Source organism: Labeo rohita, chromosome 17 (assembly GCF_022985175.1).
Source record: "Labeo rohita strain BAU-BD-2019 chromosome 17, IGBB_LRoh.1.0, whole genome shotgun sequence".
Lineage (NCBI taxonomy): Eukaryota > Metazoa > Chordata > Actinopteri > Cypriniformes > Cyprinidae > Labeo > Labeo rohita.
Genome location: NC_066885.1, coordinates 33,980,883 through 34,003,908, shown reverse-complemented (window position 1 = coordinate 34,003,908; position 23,026 = coordinate 33,980,883). Strand labels below are relative to the sequence as shown.

The following is a 23,026-nucleotide window of genomic DNA, read 5'->3' as shown; positions in this document are numbered from 1 at the left end:
ACATATCCACTAATATAAATAGCCAGCCAATCAAATTTCATTGGCTAATGATGTCAGATCTGAATGGAATCCTCTGTGCAAAAATACAAATTTCTCAAATCTTAGTATGTATGGAGAACATGTGGAAGGAAAGATGTTTAGTTTCATACATTTCTGATGTCTAGGGTGCTGAGAGTAAACTCTAAACTATCAGTCATTTCATCTGACAGATGCTGAAAGACTCATGTTATCCACTAGAGGTGATGGATAAGAAGTCTTGAAAGTCTAATCTTTTTCTAGTTTCCAGTTTAAATGGCTGATTAAGTGAGCATGTGACATATACATGCACAGAACCAGTACATTTGTACATTGTAGTGCTCTGACAATAGTTTCATATAATCAGAGGAAATCTGTGAAATGCTTATAAACCATTAAATATAAATTGAAATGGTATATTTTCCTAAATAATATTGTAAATCTGTTTATCAAGTTGCACAATAAAATACACTGCTGCACATTTAAAATAAAGATATTTTTTTTTGTTAATATACAGTATAGTACTGTATTTACAAATAAAGACACAATTATTTAGTATTAAGTATAACACATTCTCATATAACCAGACACCAGTTCAGAAAAGCCTGCAGTCCAAGAATTCACTGATTTATTACACCACCAAACACATTTTTATAAAAGTTTTGCTTTTACTTTTAATGTGTCTTTATATAGTTTGTCTGCATGCTAAATATGAAATTTAACAGTGCTCATGGAAACTAAAAAATATGCTGACAATTTATATAAGCTAAGCTGTTATTATGCATAAAAATGATACTGAGCTAACAACAACAGTTTAACATAAATAGTTAGAAGAAATGAGCCGTCCAAAACTTCAGAATTGTCCGTTGCATGATTTTTGTCTTTCATGACTAGTCCCACAATATTCTGGAATATTCCAGAAAGTACTAGAATATTACAGAGCATTCCCATAATGTTATAGTAACTTCTAAAATGTTCCTATCATTCCAAATGCAAAAATTTTACCTACCTAAATATTTACCAAAACATTGACAGTACAATAATTAGTACCACAGAATTACAGAAGAACTGTTTAAAAAATAAATAAATTAAGTGAAACTTAAATTAAGAAATTAAGTGTTTCTGTTTCATAACATATAATTTAAGTAATATGACAATTTGTTCTGTGTATTATTTTTGCATTGCAGTATATCTATATTATAATTTGTACAAATATATGATTACATTTTTTTGCAGGCATCAGTCAGCATCCGGAAAGTGTATGTTACCAGTGTACAAAACACAAAAGCTGTGTACCCCTTTAAGCCAAAAACGTTTGTTGTTTGTAGCTTCAGTTCTACAAAACATTGCATATTAGTGTTGAGGACTTTGAAAGGTTAGAAGGCCACACAATATTGAGCTTAAATGACTCATTTAAATTGACTTATGATATCCTATTACATTTAAATGTCTACATACACATCTTATGACCACATATCTTATGACCGTACTCACTTTTAGGGTTTTTTTTTAGACTTCTCTTTCATTCTATCAGTAAGACGGAGTGATTTCCTTTGGAAGCCAGTTGCCTCTGGTGTGTATTGCTATCTATCACTTACGATTCAAAATGGACTTTCCTGTTAAAAAAAAAAGACACTATATTTCAAAAATGATTGCTGATTGCCAGCTGTGGCTATATTAGTTAGATGATACTGCAAATAATATCAAATTAAAAAGCACTTCATAAATGTAATCCCATGGTCTGCAGCTGAACATTTTGGTCTAGTATGTCAACAATTGAGCTCTATTTTCTAGCCACAATTTATTTTGAAACAAAGGACACAAGAACAACAGTGCATGACTGTATATCGTGAATATTTATTCAGCAATCAATGCTCATTTCGTTCTTTTCATTTGACAAAGAAGTCAAATTTAAAATGTAGAAAAATAAATTATCATAAAATACATCTCCATCGATATAGCACTGGATGTTTTCATGGAAAACTCTAAACATTTAAGAACAATGTGAAAACACAGTCGAATGATGACACTGAGGTATGCGATAACTCCGATGACTGTATATTAAAGCACAACACGAGTCGATAATCTATTGCCATAGAAAACGAACACAAAACCGCAGTCAATTCCACAGAACTTAGCACCAGATCAAACAAATATGGAACTGATACATATATATATACTATATATGTTATATATATATTTTTATATATAGATATATTCTCATGATTTCTCATGCATGCTTTTCAAACCAGAACATAGTTCGTATCTGCTCGTAAGATAATTATCCATGCTCTTGTATTTGGGCTACATCAAATGTCCCTGGAAGAAAGTAAACCCAACCCCCGTCCCGCACACATGACATGGATGCAGCCATAGAACAGCTGGCTTCACACCAACATCACACATCTGGACATCAGAACACGGCGATGTCCGGTAGATATTAAGAACAATATCGTGACGTTACATCATCTACGCTTGCATTTATAAGGCAAGAAGCGTGGGAGAGTTGAGGATATCGACGCTAGATTCTGCTTTGGTCACGCCACCTTTGCAACCGTCCAGTCCCTCGGCCAGGGAGTCCAGCTCTGGGCAGGCGAAGGTAAATACGGACAGGTAGTTGCTGCAGGTGGGCGTGGACGTGCTCACCACCGGGGTGCTCAAAGGTTCTAGATCGTTGGCCACAGACTTGTAGAGGGTTTCCCAGTCCGTGATCCCCAGCGAGCCGGTCAGGTCGATGTCGGGCACGGAGCGGGCCGTTTCCGCCGAGACCCGGTCCTCGTCGACGGCGGCGAGGAGCTCGTCCTTGACGTCCAGAGAGGGCTCGAGGTCGCACAAGCTGACCTCTGCGCTGGAGCACAGCAGGATGTTGGAGTTCCCAGAAATGGCGCTGGACGGTACCGTGGGGATCTCCAAGTCCTGCAGGGAAGCGACGTCTTGTGGGCCGTCCTCTGGGAGTTTGCTGGCCGTTTCGGGAGTTGGAAGAGGCTGGGGAGACTCTGGAAACAGGCAGTCCAGCTCTTCGGGCAGCTGGCAAAGAGGTTTATGAGTGGCCAGAACATACTCAAGCCTCTCCTTTTCCTTCAGGAGATTCTCGATTTCAGCCTGGAGGGCGGCTTTGTCCTCTTCTAGCTTGTCTGTTTCCTGGAGAAACCAAAGGTAGGATTATTCCACAGGCAATTATTCCACAGATCTAAAGGAAGAACATCATTCTTCCCCTCACATCCAAACCTATATGGCTCAAGGATGCAGTCACATTAGTGCAATTTCAGCACAATTTTCTGTGCAAATTGTCTATTGTCAACAGTGTGGCATGAAGCACCACTCTCACATAAGTCCTGTTCCTATTAAAATGATTGCATTTCACTTGCAAAAATTTGCAAAACAAGGAATTTCCTTGCCTTTTCTATTTAATAGACAAATGAGTCTAAATCAAGCTCCAAAATAACAAAACATTAAGATCTCTGCACTCTAGGAAAGTTTGTACAATAAGCTCAATGTGCCATGTTAATATGAACACATTTTATGTGACCCTGGACCACAAAACCAGTTTTATGTTTGTAGCAATAGCCAAAAATACATTGTATGAGTCAAATTTTAGACTTTTATGCCAAAAATCATTAGGATATTAAGTAAAGATCACGTTCCATGAAGATATTTTGTACTTAATTTTTGATTAGTAATATGCATTGCTAAGAACTTCATTTGGACAACTTTAAAGGCGATTTTCTCACCCTCACATTCCAGATTTTCAAATATTTGTATCTTGGCCAAATATTGTCCTATCCTACCAAACCATACATCAATGGAAAGCGTATTTATGTGTAAATCTCAGTTTCAGAAAAATTGACCCTTATGACTGTTTTTTTGACCCTTATGACATTGCATTGTGTTGTGTTTTAGGGTTGACGTCTGTAAGCCTAACAGAAAAGGCACAGGCAAATTTCTGCCCGGATGTTATCCATTTTTCAAACATTTGTTTTCTTTAAACAGGTTATTTATTGTCATCTACACTAAAAAAATAAAGGTGCTTCACGATGCCCTCGAAAAAAACTTTTTTGTTTAAATGGTTCCATAAAGAACCTTTAATATCCGAAGAACCTTTCTGTTTCACAAAAGGTTCTTTGTGGCAAAAGAAGGTTCTTCAGATTATAAAAAGGTAAGAAGGAGATTGTTCTTTAAAGAACCTTTGACTGAATGGTTCTTTGTGGAACCAAAAATGATTCTTCTGTGGCATCACTGTGAAGAACCTTTTAATGCACCTTTATTTTTAAGAGTGTATGGTTCCATGGAGAACCTTAATGGTTCCAGAACGGTTCTTATTTTTATTATCATCTTATTAAATTATAAAAATGTTATGTACATTGAGAAAATGTTATTTTGGACCCTTTATTTTTTCTTTCTTCCTTGCTTTTTTTTTTTTTTTTTTTTTGTTTTTTTTTTTTAAGTAGGGACCCACTTAAATGTGGTGCCACTGACATCAAATGACGTAGACACATCGCTGCGTTGACGCACCATTGCGAAAGTTTGTTTTTTTTTTTTTTTTTTTTCTTCTGTTAAAATCTTAATATTTAGAACCAACTATAAGCCATTAATAGGTGGTTAAAATGGTAAATATTACTCTGCTTGAACATCCCGACCACACCAAACCAAGCAAATAGACCAATGACATAAGTTTTGGGGATTCAATAATTGAATTTCTGTCTTCTGATGCTAGAATTACACGCTTCATCTTAAATTGAGTTTTTAAGAGAATGTCGCAAAACCGCATGGTATGGATTATCTTTTAACGGTGGGCGAGTAAGCCTAAATTTTTGGCATGAAACCTGATGTTGTGGCGTTTGTACTCACTGCCTGGAGGGTGTCGGTGAGTTCTCTCCGTCTGTTGCGACACTTCGCTGCAGCCATTTTATTCCTCTCTCTCCTGATCCTCTTCTTCTCCTCTTCCTCCGGAGAGAGCTAGTCAAAGCCAAGATGAATTGCACTTATTACCATCTCGAAGAATCCACGCATCCCTCGCAAAAACGCATGCCTTCTACCGCCAGTTCACCCCAATGGCAAACGCGTCTTTCTCTGCAATGCGTCTAAAAATAGTCTATTGTTGCAGACTTGCTGTGACCTGAATATAAAGTGGATGCTGCTGGTCTAGGCAACATGCCAAAGCAAGAGCTGCATCCCCATCAATCCCGGGCACATGCTTCACAGATTATCACGCGCGCCAAACATGCAGCAAATGCAGAAATGTACCTGCTCGCTCTTGCTCTTTCTGGCAGCGCATTTCCCCTTGTTCCCAGCTGTCTTGCTCTTGGCCGGTTCACTGCTTTCGGCTCTACCCAGTGACGGAGACACAGACGTGATGATCGTCGGCTGGACCATCCACTGCAGGTCTGGTGTGCTGGAGATCGCGGTGACCGTCGGAACGAACGAGCCCGGAGACTCGGCGTCCACGCACGAGCCCTGCAATTGCGATGAAAATATATGTCATTCTCGCTATATACGCACAACACTGATTTATGTGCGTCTGCATAACCAGGTTCTCAAATGTGAGTTTTTAATTCAGCGTTGTGATCTTTCGAGTTTTTTTTTTTTTAGTTCACACTTAAGACTCTTGCTTTAAATACGCTCGAGCATCTAAAAATAGTCTCCTGATCAATATTTAACTTTTGCATTGTCTCTGACGTCAATGCTTACGCAGGGCTGCTGTGGGCTCTCCTCAATGGATTTATTTTTCTCAATGAACAGCTGCATTTACACAATGCTTCACCATGTTTCGCTGCATTGCAAAGGATGCGCGACAAAACAAAACATTCAGCATCAGATAAACACAGGAAGCGCACGCAATGCAATAGCGTGCTATTCTAAATCCTGTAAATATGACTATTTAAAATGACTTCACAACAACAATAACAGGCTATCTGCTGTCTTTTTCAGAATAATGCATATTCGAATAAGAATCAACGGCCTCTAAAAACATACATTTGCATCATATATGAGCAGATGCACCGTTTTATTATGATGTAGCTAACGCGTGAAAGTGGAAGCATCTATCAGTCATCCTTCTACCTGTGTGCTGCTGTCCATCGGGGCATCGGTGGGTTTGTTCGGGCGGGTGTCCCCGGCAGAAGAGCATGAGGAGTCCGGATCAGTCTTCTTCGCTTTGCTCAGAAACATTTCTCCAGCGCACACGGACAGAGCTATTGACTTGGTTCCAGCTTTTATGATCCAGATGCCTCGCTTCGTGATGTTGGAGTCGCTCTCTCCAGGTTTATAAACCTGGTCAGTGACACTCCGCTCAGCGAGCGCCTATTTATAGTCCGCCTGAATTTTATGAATGAAACGGGCCGTACCATTCCGCATGCGGGGAGCGTCTGTACAGAAAGCGCAGAAAAAACGGGGCTTTCTGAGCACATTCGCATATTATTGTTCAATCCATATTGAGCTAAAATGTCGACTGAAACAGAAGTCATTGTAGTAAATCTGCGCGCGGCGAATCGATAGCCCCTGTGAGGACGAAATGTGGTCCGTGCCACATGTTCATTCATAAAATTCTGATGGACCCCGATATGCATAAAGACATGCATAACGTCCTTATGAATAATGTATGACTTTTGCATGTGACGTATTTGAAGACGTGATCATTTCATGCAAACTTATGCTCACCTAAATATTTGACACTAGCCTATACTTTGATCTGAGAATGTCTTCTGCTGTCATCTTGTTGCCTATAATTCAGCTACAAGGTATGTGAAAATGAGGCAAATGCAAATAGGATACTGGACCAACTCTACTGCTTTTCAATAAAAATTATTTGATCAATGATTACCTTATATTTTGTTAGTCCGTACTGCAGTTGAATATAATTAAATGTATATTTCATGTGCCGTCTCCATCTCCTGACCCCTCCAGCCTCAGCATCGGCACCTGCTCACGCGTCACGCAGTGACGTAACACTGTCAAACAGGAAAATGCCCATATATGGATACCTACGTGTTGGGATTCCAGTGCTGAGCGTGTGTCTGGACTGAAGAAGCTGCTGCTGCTTTGTGTTTTGTGCAGTGCATTTGCGTCTTCCTGTGGAAAGCGCGTTTAGACGCCTGTCATTAACACAAATGCGCAGAAAGCAAAACGTAAAATGGAAAGGTTCCATATATCCAGTGCCTAACCTGATGATGGCATTATGGCATTGTCTTCAATGAAACACGAATGTGTGTTTGATGGTATGGTAAGGCTCAGGTATACATTTTTCTTTGAATCCCAAAAGCTGATGGGTTATATATGGTATTCAAAGACCTGTTATTGAAGTAACCCTGAAAATTCCACAGAAAGTAGGCAATTGTGGCATTTTTTCTTTAAAGTAGATTATTCTCTTTGTTCAGCAGCCTACGATGATGAGTGAATGGGTAGCCCATGAAGATGAAGCAGCCCAGTTTAGTACTTTCGGTAGCCTATTATTCACCAAATCGCCTATAACCTATTATTGTACGCTATACCAGTATATTGCAAGGTAACTTAATTACTACCGATAATAAACTTCCATCCTGAATGTAGGTAAAATATTATTATTGCAGCTTTCAGTCTAAAATATGTAATTTCCATGAATCTGCGGGCGGCTGATTTATGACGGCAATTCGTCAACACCTGACCACTGAAGAAATGAATGCATTTTATAAAATATATGTAATACATATATGTAGTCACATATTTATTATGTCTTTTTAAATGTCAGTCTTGTATGAAAATCCCTTCGCTCGGCCGATCGCGAGCATGCGCAACGAGCACGCGCTCAGGGAATCTCAGAGGCGCAGCGCGTTCACGAGGTCGATTCAGTTTTAGGTTTGTTGGATATTCACTCTCTCCGGCTCTCCAGAGACAGTGTGTAAAATATAAGCATCGTGAATTTTAGTCCATTTTTCTGTGATATAACTCTGTATGTGTAACTGCTGCCAAATCACAGTCTGCAGATTTTTTTTTTTTTTTTTTTTTTTTTTTTTTTTTTTTTTTTTTTACATAAAAAAACCCTGAGTCTAGTACAACCCGACAACATGAAAATGTAATTTAAGGAAATTTTTGTGCGTTTTTTTTTTCTTCCCTAAAATGATTATATACTCATGTGTATGAAGAACTCACATCTTTCAGTTCATAACTGTGAATTTGCCAAAGCCACAAGAAGTTAAATTTGGAATGACAGGAAGAAATGAATGAAATGAATGAAATGGAAAATGAATGTACTGGATTACAATGCAAAGAAAGTCTGTCTATAAGAAAATCTGTCTATAACTTTAATCCTCAGGGCAAACTTTGCTTAACATCATCATATGAATTTCTTTGAATTTCAGTTCTTTCTGCTCAACATTTAAATTGCAATTGTGCCCACCCTCTCAATTCAAATACAGTCCAAATTCATTGTAATTTTACTGCATTTTAAAGTCTCCTTAATTCATTCATGTTGCATAACCCACTCATTCAGCTGAAACTAGCTGAAACAAAAAAGTACAAAGAGTGTACAACCCACGAACACTCAACCATTAATAATACATCAGCTCATAATGATACATTAATGATACTAATGATAAAAAATATACAGTGGAGATGTATTCTGAAGTATAAAAAACTTAAATGAGATTTTAAAAAGAACTCTGATCAAAATAAGCGAACACTTACAGATACCTCCAAGATATGTGGGTTTTAATCTGGCACCTGGTGCATTTCCTTAATTATCTGGCAAACCCTATTTAACTGTCAGCATTCCTCCAATTTTCACTGAGATTGCAAGATATCAGGCCACTCTAAGGTGAATGAAAGCTGGTGACAGGAGGTTGTCCAGATGAAGACCACTGCAAGAGAAGATGGTCACTCCAAATCTGTGTTTTCTCAAATATTGGAGGTTTTACAGTGACATAATTCATTCAAGTTCCCCAAAAAGGACGGTCATTTTTGTAAGACAAATGCACGAGAAGACAGAATAATACAGAAGCTCTCAATGAGGAATAGGTTCAATACAGTTGGAATTGCTTGCCAGATCAGTGTTGAACAGGGTAAAAATTCAAACTGGGGAAGACTGAAGCCCAACTGCATAAAGATGCCAGTGAAAGGTGGAGGACGAAGTGTCATGGTTTGGGGGATTTTTTTCTGCAGCTGGGATTGGGTCTATTGTACAGCTACATGGTAAGCATCTCCCAATCAGCCTGCAATTTTCATGCAAGACAATGCCCGCGTCACACTGCAAAACAGAAATGGCCAGCCTAGAGTCCTGTTCTAGACCCGACTGAAGATTTCTGGACAGTCCTTTGCAACAATGTTATGGCTAAGAAACTTATACAGTTCCCAAACTATGGAAGAGAGCGTGAGAAGAGTGGACCAAGATCACACCAGCACAGTCTGTGAAACTAGTGATATCCTATGACCACAGATGTGCTGAAATCATTCAAAGCAAGGGCCTCTACACTTCCTACCAATTTTAATTGTAATCTTCTTTTGTGCTACAGTGGTTACTATTCTCTAATTTTGATCACTGTGTTTTTACAAAATAAAGGTTTTTATTGAAATGCTTTTGATATTTTGTCAAACATGTTACTAGAACAATGGCATACCTGTAGCTCTCTAATGTTCTTTATTTTTCTAATTTTGATCTCCATTGAGTAAATATAATGTCAAGTAAATGTAGGAATAACTTTAGTAATATTTCCAGATGAAAACTTACTGGACTGAAGCAGCTTGGCTTTAATTGATTCCCCATGAACGTTTTTTCAGTGAGTCTCAGTGAGTCTCAAATCTGATCATCGGGATCTTCTGAGGAACATTTCTTTCTCTTTCTTTCTTTCTTTCTTTCTTTAAGCCTCCAAAATATCTCACATCTTTTGAAGAGCATTTATTTGTTCATCTCTCAATTGTCATTGGATTGCATTGCATTGAATGTTTGGATCATTTCAGTCTCATCTTATTTAGACATGTTATTGGAGATACATAGTGATTACTGATATTTATATAATTTTGTATAAGTATCTGCTATACTGTTATAAAGATCTCATTGATTTACATTACAAGATAACTTAATTGTATCTTATTATTAAGCTATTATTGTATCTTTTTGGCCATGTAAATATCAGTATTTGCATATTTTTGGTTAGTATGGGTCTATGAATAAAATGAAGGTGTTTTTTCCTCCAGGAATATGAGCTCCATATTCTGCTATATATCATTCCAGGCTTTGAATGGTTAAAGAATAGGCCTACGCATTGTAACTTTTGGCCCTCTAGCGGTTAAAAATAAAAGTGCATGGCTCTTGCGGAGGAACATTGTTTTGGTTGTGCTTAGGCTCTGCTTCTCAGCGCGGATGATGTAATTCAAAGTGGCCGTGTACACATACAGTATACAGGACATTTTATCAGAGTGGATTAACAAAAAAATAAAAATAAAAATAAATAAATAAATAACAACAAATTAAAATAATAAAAACACAGTTTCTTTGTTTTTACAACTGGTGATTCATTTGAGGTTTGCCCTTTTGAATGATCCATGGCCAGTTTTTCTCAAATTACTCCCTGTTGAAAAAAAACAGCATATGCTGGTAGGTGGGTTTTGATGCTGGTTTAAGCTGGTCCTTTGCTGGTTTAAGCTGGTCCTTGACCAGCAAACCAGCAAAGGACCAGCATAAACCAGCTAAGGACCAGCTTAAACCAGTGTCAAAACATACCTACCAGCATATGCTGGTTTTTTTCACCAGGGCTCACAGCCGTAGTTTCTTTTTTCTGTGATGTGACACGCAAGGGCGAATGACGTAGGCCTATGCAATTTCCCGCGAAATCCGTCCTGACAACAAATGCTTAGAGGTTTATGAAAGTGTAATTGGAGTAAAAACATATTTTGAAAGGGTTTTTTTGCACTCTCTCATTAGTAGCACAGTTATTTTTTATCAAAATGAAATAAAATCAATGTACTACTGTAACTAAAAGAACTGAACAGTACAAAATGTATACAAGAAAGGTTTATAAAAATCATCTTTGCATCAATGGCAAGTCTGGCACCACAAGTTTATACCTAAACCTACCAATAAAACATATTGTCACATATTGTCATTATGCCTCTTATGAACATGTGATTGCTCCTCGTACAAACAGCTGAACTCACTAATAATGACAAGCGAAGTATTAAGCCCTCATGAAGCGCAAGCTTTAGCCATTTGCTATAGTACTGGCGTCATCAAATGTATTTGGTCTCAAAGTTGGTGCAGGCTTCCATATGGGTGGTTGGGCTCCCAAAAAAGCTCCTGTAGAAAATAAGTGTCCCGTCTAGGCTTTGGAAGGAGACTAGGGGGTGGGGAACACTCATTTCCTGGAATGTTTGGCTCTTTCACAATACATCCATTCATTCTGGAGTCTTGGTTCTGGGAGAATACCAGACACACTGCTCAATGTACACATGAAACATGGCATAGGAGCAAAGAATTATGGAGAGGTATGTTTTATGGACAGTGCCACATCATGACGTACCTTCGGCCAAAACCTAAACTTAATTTCCTCAAGAGGGGAAATAATCCAGCGCTCAAATGATGAGCTTAGTTTTGTTGTTGCAGTGGGAGAATCTGGGTTACTCATTTCTAAAGTCAAGTCAAGTCAAGTCAAGCTTTAGTGTCATTCCGCTACATGTGTAAATAAACATAAATATGAACATAAATACACTAGACGTAGAAACATTTTTTTAAACCTATACATGTAACTATACATATACTATAAATAATTGACTATACATACACATAACAAAAGACAGACTATACAAGTAGTTTACATAATAACTGTGCATGATAATGTGCAGAAGAGGTATTTAAAGGTTAAGATGCAAACAGTGCAAAAAGATTGTGGTGCGTTGACAAGTAGACGTTTGTAAGTCCTTATTAGGTCCTTGTAACGTTAATAAGTGTTAACAAGAAAGTGTCTGGTGCATAGAGAGAAAAGAGTGTTTCTACAGGTGGTTTGTCTACCCCACTCACCTGTAGGTAGCACACTCAGAGGTGCACAGTGTTTTCTGTGTACATGTAGTGTTTATAGGAAAGTGTCTGGTGCATATAGAGATGAAAGAATGCACTACTACAGGTGGTTTGTCCAGTCCACTCACCTGTGTGTAGCACACTCAGAATTGCAAAAATTGTGTTTCGAGTTTTTCAACAGTTTACATTGTGGTTTCAGAGGGGGGTGAGGTGGTTGGAATTGAGGGCTCTCACAGCCTGGGGGAAAAAGCTGTTGAGCAGTCTTGCTGAGCGGGCTCTGATGCTCCTGTAGCGTCTTCCTGATGGCAGGAGCTGGAAGAGACGATGGGATGGGTGGGTGGGGTCCTTCACGATACTAGTGGCTTTACCTGAGCATCGTGCAAGGAAAATGTCCAGAAGGGAGGGGAGAGGGGCACCAATGATCTTTGCAATACTATACTGCTGAAATATGTACACAATTTTTACATAAACACATGGTTGTACTGTAGTTACCAATATGGAACTACATTCCAGTGCACTTCCAGTTCTTTTATAGGAATGGTTTACCCAAACATGAAAATTTGCTGAAAATTCACCCACCCTCTGGCCATCCAAAATGTAGATCAGATTTGGAGAAATGTGTCATTCCATCACTGTCTCACCACTTGATCAGTGCAGATATCTCTCCTCTTCAGACCAGAAATGACTTTTTCACCGAAGGAGGCAAAATAAAATTTAGAAAACCCTCCTTTTTTTTTTTACGCAACCAAGCAAACACAAGACACTTTATAATATTAATTTGCCAAAAAGAAGGGATGTCAATCATGACAAACAAAAACATGCAGACTTGTTCTCCCAGTCATGATCTGCTGCAACCTGTATAGCAATGTCCACTAACCAGGGCTGATGTGACAAAGCTACAAGTGATAAAAGTTACGGTAGGCTGTCTACTCCATGTAAAGGTGTTTTCACACTGACAGCAGTTTTCAGTACTGGTGATTTTCCAATTTACAGCAGCTGTTAGTAATTCAACAAAGCAGTGGCAATGTAATGCAGCATCCGACAATGGGAAATTCAGCGACCTCTAGTGATAAATCACTGTCAGAGTGTGAAAGCACTTGAGTTTTTGTGCTAACAAACCATGACAAGTGTGAAAGTGAGAATCATTGTATGCCACAGTTTTCTATCAAAAGTGGGTCTATTATTTTGGGCCCTGAAATTTCCAGTTGCAGAACTAGAACTACTAGAGTACAACTTTTGTTATTATTTTCAATGTAATATTTTTTAAAAAGTATTTATTGTTGGCATATAATTACTATTAATAATCAGAATTATCATTATTATTTATTTATTTGTTTTATTTTTTTTCTGTGGTGAGCAAATTAATATTGGTATGGGATAAAAATAAATCCAAGCTAGAGCCAGCAGAATGCCTTATTGTTGATTGTACTTCCTTCTATGTTTTAGAAGTTTTTAATTGTATTTTTTGGCTTTTGCCATAGGTCTTCTCATTAATATATACACTCATAGCATGACTTCGGTCTAAAAATGTTTTTAATACTGAAACAGATTAAGCTTTTCTGATTAGAGACCTCAAATACTATACAACTTTAATAGAAATAATGCAAACATACAATTTTTACTGTGCAGGTGACACATTAAAATAACGTTACTGCCTTTGAAACATCTGAAAAATATTTCTCTTTTTACTTTTAAAGATAAAAGTGCACATGAAAAGTTTTATTTTTTGAAGGACCCTCACTTGAACACTGGTAGGCTAATTTATACATTCATAATTTGGTGTTGTTAAACTACTAAAAAAAAATCCATAATTTTTTATAGTTATTTGAAACACAACTACACTAATGTACTGCATTTTGAAATAAAGAAACACACTAATGTGTGAATGAAAGCTAAGCTATGATAAAACAGAAATACACTGAAGAAACAGGAGTGAACACGGATTTATTGCATTGTGCGTCTTATTTGTTAGAGGAGGAGGGTGTGTTCATGTAAAGCACTCTGAAATTGTAAAACAGATGTTATATAATGTCAATAAGGAGTCATTTTGAAAAAAAAAAAACTAAAATGAGATGTACTGCGGTACATGCTTTTCCTCATATTTATCAGTAACAGACAATAGGTCAAAAATAAAATAAATAAGTAGTATATGTTAATAAATACTAATTGAGTTGTTCTGTTATTAACGAACAACTTTGAAATTCTTAAAATCCAGTTTGTCGATGGCGCGCTCGTTACTGAACTCTGCTTTGGCGATTCGTGACTGAGGGCTGCCGGTGGTTTGCAGCCACTGCTGCATTTGCTGGACTTTGGAGGCCGGACCCTGCAGCTGCCCTTGAACCGTCCCGGCATCAGTATTCTGCACCCAGCCAACCAGACCCAGTCTCGTTCCTTCTGACTGAAACACAACACACACAGAACAGCACGACTGACCAACACAGCACTGGACATACACTACAAAGCAAAGTGCTTTACAACATGTTAAAAAAAAAAAGTTTAAAATCATTTAAGAACATAAAAGGCCTTAATATAAACACTGACTAAAACAAATAAAAAAGGAAAGAAACCATATCCATAAAAGGACAAATCGAAATATAATAATATTTTAGTACTAAAAACAATAAAAATATGACAAACACATGAACAACATCAAACCATAGGTTAAAGGCAACACAAAAGATCTTTAACTACCCATTTACGTCTGTAATGTGATTTTTTTTTAGTAGATGAGCACATTAAGCTACGAAAACAGGTAGAATGGGAATTCATTAAAACTGAAACCATTAAAAACATATTTAATTAATTGAACATAAATAAATGTTAAGTGAAATACGATAAAACATAAAAAACCTTTGACTAAAACTTAAATAAATAGCTAAAAGTTAATATAAATAGACATTAAGAAACTACTAAAAATTACTAAAACAACTAAAATTACAATGAAAACTATAATATTACCTGAAGCAACATTGGAAAATAAATACTTGAAAAGTGTATTAAGATAACAAATATGTAAATATGATTTCTTATGATTTCATGTGAATTATAACATGAATTATGTTATGAAGGCAGATTTTAAACAAATGTTGAACTGTGTTTACAAGACAAGATTATTTTGAAGAAATGTCTGGTCAGGACAGGCTATAGGTTTACATTTGTAATTGCACACAATTCTTTAATCACAATAACCGTTACACAAGAACAGTTTAATATTTTTGAGTTATATTTTTTCCTGTTATTTTTATTTTTTTTTTTTTACAAATTATGATTCATAATTGTTTTACTGTTTTAATTAGCTAAAAAGCCATTCAGTTGTATAAACTTTAGATAGTAAATCATTTTTTAAACTATTTGTGTCAATACACTGCCATGCTTTTTTGATACAGTGTGATGTTAAAGACAGAATCGACTCTAATATAGAAATATTCACAATTATGTGGCAGCTAGTCCCACATACGGCATGAGTACATTACCTGGGTGTATTTTCGAAAGAACACACCCTGCACTCTTCCAAACACCTCATAATCTACAGACAGCAGCTCTTCAGAGGACATGATCACCTGAAACACAAACCGCTCATCTCAATCAATCACAGTAGCTCAGATCACAGGCTTATCATCAAATTCATAACTTCTCCAGCGGTTTGCGATTACAGGATCATGACTAGTAGAAAGTACAACTATTTTTATTCACTACACAATTCTGCATGACTTTTTTAAGACGTTATTTTCAAGGAAATGCACTGGATCTCATTAGAAACAGTGACAGCGTTTGACTGATATGTCCAGGTTTTCCATGACATACACACTATAACGTACCGGTGGATGGACGATATTGAAGGGCTTTCCGGTTTCTGAAATCCGCAGTAAAATCGGCTCTATTGGTGTTTCAAATGCAGTTTATTTCACATGTGAAGTAGCAACTTACTGTTTTGCTCATGAAACGGCACATGCGCAGCGTCATTATGATAGCGCGTCGGTCATCCGGGTTACGGCATGACGTCTGACGCTACTAGCCAATTGTAAACATGCAGGAAGTTTGCGTTGTCTTGTTTCTAAGCAACGAGTGTAAACACAACTCTTCACCACTACTGAAAACATATTATTGATTTTATTGAACCTGAGTAGATCGAGCGGTTCACATTCACAGAAAGCACAAGCCGGTAAGTTTGAAGCTAAATAGACATTAAACCTCAAAAAAATCTCATTCAAGTGCAAATGAAAATGTGCTGATTAAGCCAAGAGGGTTAAGAGGGTTTTACCCTAGTCAATAAGGTAAAAAAAAATTTTAACAAATATATCATCATACTTTCTCCAGCTGCTTATTCACAGCGTATTAAGATTATTTTTTGTAGTACAAGTTTTCGGTAATATTAATATTATCCATCGATAGTCTGAAAAAAGTACCATATTTTTTAGGGATAAAATTCCTCTGCTAAAACCTTCAGAATATGAAGAGTATTAAAGCTGTAAAGTTAGTAAAATGTTCTGCTTAGAGAGAATTCTGACTCAGTTTGAGTCAAGATTTGTATTGTAATTGAAATTACAGATTATGTATGTTTTTTTTTTTTTTTTTTTTTTTCCAGTGGTCTGAAAGAAGGCATGCTATGAAAGCAAATTAGCCTTACATTGATTGGTGCATGAAAAAAATAATGGTTTTGCCTGTAGTTTCTCACCTTAAACGTATAAGACCAGCAGTTAACTAGCTTTTTTAGACTCAGTGAGCAGGTAATATAAATATATAGTGGACAGAAGAAACAAGAAAAAAAAAAACAATTTAAACCTGGACTGTTTTTAAAGAATTGCCTGTATTTTATATCGGTTCACAGAGCACAGGTGGACAGCGCTGTTATTAGATGATCAACTCCTGCTAAAGCTGTACGTGTGAGACAGTCACTGAGATTTACACACTGCATAAACATGCAAACGGTGCCACACTATCAGTTCACGCAGCACTTTTGGGAAAAGGAGACAGTATCAACAAAACTTCCATATTTGCACAGAGAGGGCATGAGCAGACAGCACAGTCCCTCAGGAGCTCATCACAACTCCAGACCGCATGTTCTAGAAAACCAAGAGGGAAAGATGAGCTACATGAGAGGGAGACAACAACCCTGGCAACATCCAGACAACATCCATAGGAAGAAACACATACATCTGGAGGAGCAGAATGAATACGTTCCTTCACGGAAAGAATCTGACAAACTCTTCCCTCTAAAACCAGTCCTTCACAAGAGAGCGTACAGCCTGAGTAACGTCACAAAACCAGAACATCAAGAGAGACTTTACTCATGTTTGACTGATCAGGCGGCTATTAGACACCAGCAGAAGGTTGTAAGGAAACTAGATGCTCTTACTTCAGACTATCAGGGGAGGAGAAATCTGACAAAGAGCGATGTGGACCGTGAACAGAAGTTTGAGAAACAAACACGGCTGTCAAAGGAAATCCAGTCCAAGGAGATGATGCTCCAGGAGAAGATTTTCAAAGCAGAGGAGACTCTGAGAAGAGTCCAAAAAGAGAGGAAGGATAGTGCGAGGAGAGATGAGAGAAATAAAAAATATTTGGAAAAGCAAAAGGAGGACAACAGGTTCTATAGTAATGGATACGGTGACTGGAATGAGGAAAGAGACCGATATGGGAGTGAAAGAAGGGAATTCAGAGATGATGTGGAGAGATGGGAGGAGTGGGAGCGGGGGATAAATGGTGGCCAGGTGGAGAGGGGGCACCATTTCACCTCAGAGATGAGAAAGGGTCACAAGCTGGAGGAAATGAGAGAGTGGGACGAGTATGAACACACAGCAACGCACAGGAGCCGGGAAATGAGTAATGGGCGAAGAGAGAGAGGAATGGGATGGGACAATGTGAGAAGAAGAAGGGAAACACACAACCTGTATTTGCACAATGAAGATGAAGAACACTGCGATGTGAGAAAACCAGATTTATCGGACTCTGTGAGAAGAGACAGATCTCACCTCAAACATGAGAGGAGAGAAAATAAAGATGGTTTATATCAGCTCACATCGAAACTCATGAGGGAGGCCGACCCGGACAGAAATCCCAGCCAGAGAGGAAAGCGCCTGCAGCAGGTGGAGCTCAGTCTGGAGGAGAATCCAGATGCTCCACACCAGCTGATCCCGTGTAATGTGTGCCATCGATGCTTCGCACGAGACCGCCTGGAGACGCACATGAGGGTGTGTGAGAAAAAGCGGCCTCAGCGCAAGATCTTTGACATGTCACAGTACAGAGCCAAAGGGACAGATCTCGAGGAGTTCATGAAAACCAACAGCAGGAGCAAAACCCCAGAAGTAAGAGTTTCACTTTTAACTCTATAAAGCCTACTGTACCATATTTAAGATGCAAAAGCCTCTAAATGATGAACATGAGCACAAATTTGCTGTTAAACCTGTCACACACAATCTATGTCATGCCTCAAAACGAAGGTTCCAAAATGGTGTTTTCCTCAAAGAACCTTTCAGTGAGTGGTTCCTAAAAGAACCATTTTGAAGAACATCTAAAGAACCTTTTTTGACTATAAAGAACCTTTCCTGCTTTTGAAAGGTTTCATGGATGTTCAAGGTTCTTCACAGAACCATTGATGCCAATAAAGAATCTTTATTTTTAAGAGTGTACTTCATGCCTTTTAGTGTAATTGTACAAACATCACTTTCAGCTCATGATTCACATGTTATTTTGGTGTCAGTTCTTGACATCTGATTATTATCAAGTAAATGTAAGAATAGGTTTGATAGTGTTAATAATATTTTCAGATGAACACTCACTGGAAAAAAAAACAGCTTATTTGTCCATGAATCTTTATTTATTATTTAGAAAAAATTGTGAATCTCAAATTATAATTAAGTTTAAATTATCATTACAATTATCAGATTGGATTGCTCTGTATTATATGTTTTGATCATTTCAATCTCATCTTACGAAGACATATTATTGCAGATAGAGAATAAACACTGATATTTATATAATTTTATGTAAGAATGTGCTATACTGTTATAAAGATCTTATTGATTTACATTACAAGCATCAGAATTTATTCATAAATACCAAAATGCATATGTTTGCTTAGTCTGAGTCTCTGAATGAAAATGAGCTGTTTTTTTCCTCCATATTCTCACTATAGCAGACTACATGAGCCATTAAAATCTGCTGGATCAAATATGATACTCAACAAAACATATTTGCATTTTATTTAATATATATTTTGTCTAAAGGTATACAATAAATGGTCCCATATCAAAAAATTAATGTCTAAATTCATAAGCTCCATAAAGAGAGAAAACGTATGCACAAAAAGAGAAATATAAAATAAATAAATAAATAAACAAATAAGTAAAAAACTATTAAACAATTGCACTTTTCTGCACACAAAAAATTCTTCATGAGTCATATGATGGTGTGAGGACTCAAATAATGTCAAATGTGACTTAATTTAACTGCACATTCATTTACATTTTAACATTGACCATTGTTTGTGGTCGAGGTGTGGACATGATGATGATGATGTTATTTGTCATCTGCAATTTCATAAAGGCCTATTTGTGTTTTGTGGTAATGTTTACTTCATAACATGATTTTTCTGTGTACTATACGTGTCTTTACTAATGGCACACTGTTTTTATCTTCAGCTTAAGAAGAACAATTGGCGGCAGAAACATGAGGCCTTCATTCAAACTATGCGTCAGGGTCGAGCTCACACTCCTGGAAGAGTGCCGCCACAGTCAGTCGCAAACCTAAACTCAGAATATGTAACCTGCCCTCATTGTGGCCGCAAATTTGCCCCAGGCCCGGCAGAGAGGCACATCCCAAAGTGCCAGAACATCAAGAGCAGACCACCACCTCCCAAACAACCACACAGCGCCACCAGGAGGAAGATCACACAGTGACGTGTGCTATAGCAATTCTCTGTGTGCTGCTGAGGCTTTTGCATTGAACAGAGTACAGTTGAACTTTTTTAAATATAATGCTATTTGCTTATTTAAAACCACTTTGTCTGGAACTTAGACTAAAAAAAAAAGTAATTCTCCTGGAAGTAAATATTATCGACAGAAAACTGATTTAAATGACAGATGTTTGTAAATTAAATGTCAATCTCACATTAAAATATTTAGTGTTTTCACTTTTGATTACTTCCTTTGCTTTTTGCTATACAAAAATTACAAGTAAATTGTCATTAGAGCTTTTACTGTAGTCCCACTTCACCTATAGTTTAAGTAGTCATACTTTATTATTTTATATGGGTTATTTACAGGATGTGTGACAGACTTAACTAGTTCATTCCTTGAAAAATGTTTACGGATCATTGTTGAGATTTTTGGTTTCAATGAATTTCACATCCCACTTTTTTAAAAAATCTTAATGTAATTCTAATTTATGGATATAATACCATTTTTTTTTTTAAACTCATGTTTGTTCATGATACATTGTTGCGATATTTGTTAAGGGCTATTATTCTCTCAGCTGAGAATCACTCACTGGTCGCCATCTACTGGTGTAGTGATGTAACAGAAAGAAGAAGAAATTTAGAGAACAAATGTTTTTGGTACACAGACACTAAAGTGGTCATTGCTGGACAAAGTAATTGAATTACATAATTAAGTATTATCTTTAAAATCATTCGTTAAGTTTTTCCAGACATCGTACTGCTAAAAATAATACCAGTTCCACAACAGGCTACTCTTGCCCACGGACTGCTGATTACTGTGAATCCTAGCACTCTGTGCTTTCATATCAGTGCATTTATTTTACAGGATGAAACCTCTTAGGAAAATAGTGTTGTTATGATGTTATGTAACAGTTCCATAACAAACAAGATCCTTTTGGAGATATTCATTGTGTAAGTGAGCTAACATTCACATTGCAATATAAATCGGTTAGCTGATCTTCTATGTTCCCATAGTATAACAGATACAAGAGAGCTTACTGAAAACAAAAATGTTCAAACAACAGGGAGACCTGTTCTGGGACTTTAATGTGCTGTCATATTTCTCCAAGAAGAACAGAGAAAATGATCTCGGGGCATCGTATAGAACTGATTTTTAAGTTAAAATTATGCGCAAAGCATAACAGTGATTGTAAATATATTAAGCATTAGGTCTATTTTTGGGTTAATTTAATTTCTCATTCGGATAGTTTTAAATGTTTTTAAGGCAGATCTGGAATACCAGGGTGGTACTTGGAGAGAGTACCAGAGGCTGGCGGCATCTGCTGGTTAAAACGGTGTAAATGCAACAAAAATTCAGCCCTATGTGTGTTAACAACACCTTTTACAAATTAACTGCAAATGTTTTTATGAAAATGTAATTTATAAAATGTGATCTTCAGATAAAATGTGTGTTCTTGTGAAACTAACTCAATTAGCCTACGTATCATTTTCCTTGTTGTACTACAGTATTATATAAATGTTACAATTTATTTAATTAATTAAAAACGCCGTGACGTCACTTGCAGCTGCGCGCGCATAGTGGTTCCAGAAAAACAAGTGGAGATGAACGGATAAAATCCATGGAATAAGAAAAAACGACGTTTAACAGACATACTACGGATGAAAACTGCTATGATTATTCGACTTTTAAAGCATACATTTGATTTAAACAATAGGTCTACATAATATTCACATATGCTGTTCGTAGGGGATGTACTGTATTAACCCTTCAGTTACAGCACGAAATATTATTTAAAACTATTACTATTAACATTTTTACATACCATTTTTTAAATTTTATCTTTTAATTCTGACTTTTTTTTCACAAATGCAAGTTTATATCTCATAATTCGGACTTTATAACTTAATTTCACAAAACTAGTGGGTTTGTTAATTCTGAGGGGAAAAAGGCCAGAAACGTGGGATATAAACTCTGAACCGAGAGGAAAAGAGAGAATAACGAGTTGTTTTCCCTCTATAGTGGTGGGATATAATCTCGAAATTGCGAAAATAAAGTCTGAATTTTGAAATATAGAATCAAATAATCACTGGCTCTTTAACAGTGTTTATCGCTGCATGACAAGCTCTTGTAATATGCGAATAAAATTTAGAAAATGACATCTAATCAATATAATCTATACTTTTTAAATTTTTAAATCTAAGTACTTTGTACCGTATCCGTGTAATTCTCTAACCGTAAAAGCCGTCTTTTTTCGGTTTTCGCATCCCTAATGTTTACAAACAGATAATTGGTCTATACAACCAAACACTATAAAATAGCCAAAACTTGTCACTCGCATTTTTTTTATGGGGAGAAATGCAACGCTCATTATGGCCGCGAAGCCCCGCCTTCTTAATGAAAGAGCCAATGGTTGATTAGACAAATCAGCGCGTCACTGGAGCTGCAGTTAGAAGTTAACACTAAACTATTTTTTAACGCTATTGAAGCATAAGGAACAATATTTACGAGGCAGTTCTTGTCAGATTTCATTGGTGATTTCAAATATGAAACTGAATCGTAAGCTTGGTAAACGGTTTTGGAGAATTTGATGTGTCCCCATTCAAAGAGACAGGAGCTGCACTTGCTTGCTCGAGAGGCGTTTCAAAGATGGCCGCCAAGTCAAATGACTTGCCTTAACACGTTTAACAGGTTAAAAACATGTCTGAACACTGAAATGACAAATGGGACACGCTACGGTCTCGTGGACTTAAGGGACACTCGTACTTGGCAAGACCGCAAGTGCAGGTGAAGCGTGCCATTTGGGACAGGAACAAAAATACTGGAGACCGCAACAAAAGTGAGACGGGGTTTGAGATACACGCAACCACAGTTTAAAAGACTACAAAGACGTTTTATTGTTCATAACTTATAAAGAGATATAGTGCAGACACTGGACGAAGATTAAACTTTTGTGCCTCAAGTGTCAGTATACAGGTACGCAAGTTTAGGCATTACACCTGAGCCTATGCACTTGTTTAAATTGAAAAGAACAAGGGCTTTTTGAGCTCTACTGTTTTATCTGAGACTATTTTTAAAAGTACTAGGTTGTATACACTACATAGTGTGTGTACTCAGTAAGCAGTTAGCTAGAAAC

At 37.1% G+C, this 23,026-nt stretch overlaps 3 protein-coding genes across 4 annotated transcripts; 1 reads left to right on the top strand and 2 right to left on the bottom strand.

Moving 5' to 3' along the window:
- Positions 1-1,859: 1,859 nt before the first annotated feature.
- fosaa (v-fos FBJ murine osteosarcoma viral oncogene homolog Aa) lies at positions 1,860-6,795 on the bottom strand. Its single transcript, XM_051132638.1, has 4 exons — positions 6,076-6,795; positions 5,260-5,469; positions 4,864-4,971; positions 1,860-3,156 (listed from the first exon to the last, which is right to left on the bottom strand). The coding sequence occupies exons 1-4, from the start codon at positions 6,181-6,183 to the stop codon at positions 2,497-2,499; spliced, it is 1,086 nt and encodes a 361-aa protein (XP_050988595.1). The 5' UTR covers positions 6,184-6,795; the 3' UTR covers positions 1,860-2,496.
- A 7,127-nt stretch (positions 6,796-13,922) lies between these two features.
- On the bottom strand, positions 13,923-15,977 carry acyp1 (acylphosphatase 1, erythrocyte (common) type). Of its 2 annotated transcripts, none has more exons than XM_051132714.1 (3): positions 15,923-15,977; positions 15,469-15,555; positions 13,923-14,393 (listed from the first exon to the last, which is right to left on the bottom strand). In XM_051132714.1, the coding sequence occupies exons 1-3, from the start codon at positions 15,956-15,958 to the stop codon at positions 14,178-14,180; spliced, it is 339 nt and encodes a 112-aa protein (XP_050988671.1). In that variant the 5' UTR covers positions 15,959-15,977; the 3' UTR covers positions 13,923-14,177. The 2 variants fall into 2 exon arrangements, with proteins under 2 accessions (XP_050988671.1, XP_050988672.1); XM_051132715.1 differs by having other exon boundaries at positions 15,814-15,976.
- Positions 15,978-16,102: 125 nt separating this feature from the next.
- zc2hc1c (zinc finger, C2HC-type containing 1C) lies at positions 16,103-20,096 on the top strand. The gene is made up of 3 exons (XM_051133879.1): positions 16,103-16,157; positions 16,824-18,300; positions 19,636-20,096. Exons 2-3 carry the CDS (start codon positions 16,915-16,917, stop codon positions 19,891-19,893), a joined length of 1,644 nt encoding a protein of 547 aa, XP_050989836.1. The 5' UTR covers positions 16,103-16,157; positions 16,824-16,914; the 3' UTR covers positions 19,894-20,096.
- The last annotated feature ends 2,930 nt before the right edge of the window (positions 20,097-23,026 follow it).

Excerpts from the sequence above, each read along its gene's own strand:
- fosaa (XM_051132638.1), bottom strand. The coding sequence starts at position 6,183 with ATGTTTCTGAGCAAAGCGAAGAAGACTGATCCGGACTCCTCATGCTCT. Across the intron at positions 5,470-6,075 it reads CGATGGACAGCAGCACACAG|GGCTCGTGCGTGGACGCCGA; the intron begins GTAGAAGGATGA and ends TCGCAATTGCAG. Across the intron at positions 3,157-4,863 it reads TCACCGACACCCTCCAGGCA|GAAACAGACAAGCTAGAAGA; the intron begins GTGAGTACAAAC and ends TGGTTTCTCCAG.
- zc2hc1c (XM_051133879.1), top strand. The coding sequence starts at position 16,915 with ATGCAAACGGTGCCACACTATCAGTTCACGCAGCACTTTTGGGAAAAG. Across the intron at positions 18,301-19,635 it reads GCAGGAGCAAAACCCCAGAA|CTTAAGAAGAACAATTGGCG; the intron begins GTAAGAGTTTCA and ends TTTTATCTTCAG.
- acyp1 (XM_051132714.1), bottom strand. The coding sequence starts at position 15,958 with ATGACGCTGCGCATGTGCCGTTTCATGAGCAAAACA. Across the intron at positions 15,556-15,922 it reads GCCGTTTCATGAGCAAAACA|GTGATCATGTCCTCTGAAGA; the intron begins GTAAGTTGCTAC and ends TTTGTGTTTCAG. Across the intron at positions 14,394-15,468 it reads TCTTTCGAAAATACACCCAG|TCAGAAGGAACGAGACTGGG; the intron begins GTAATGTACTCA and ends GTTGTGTTTCAG.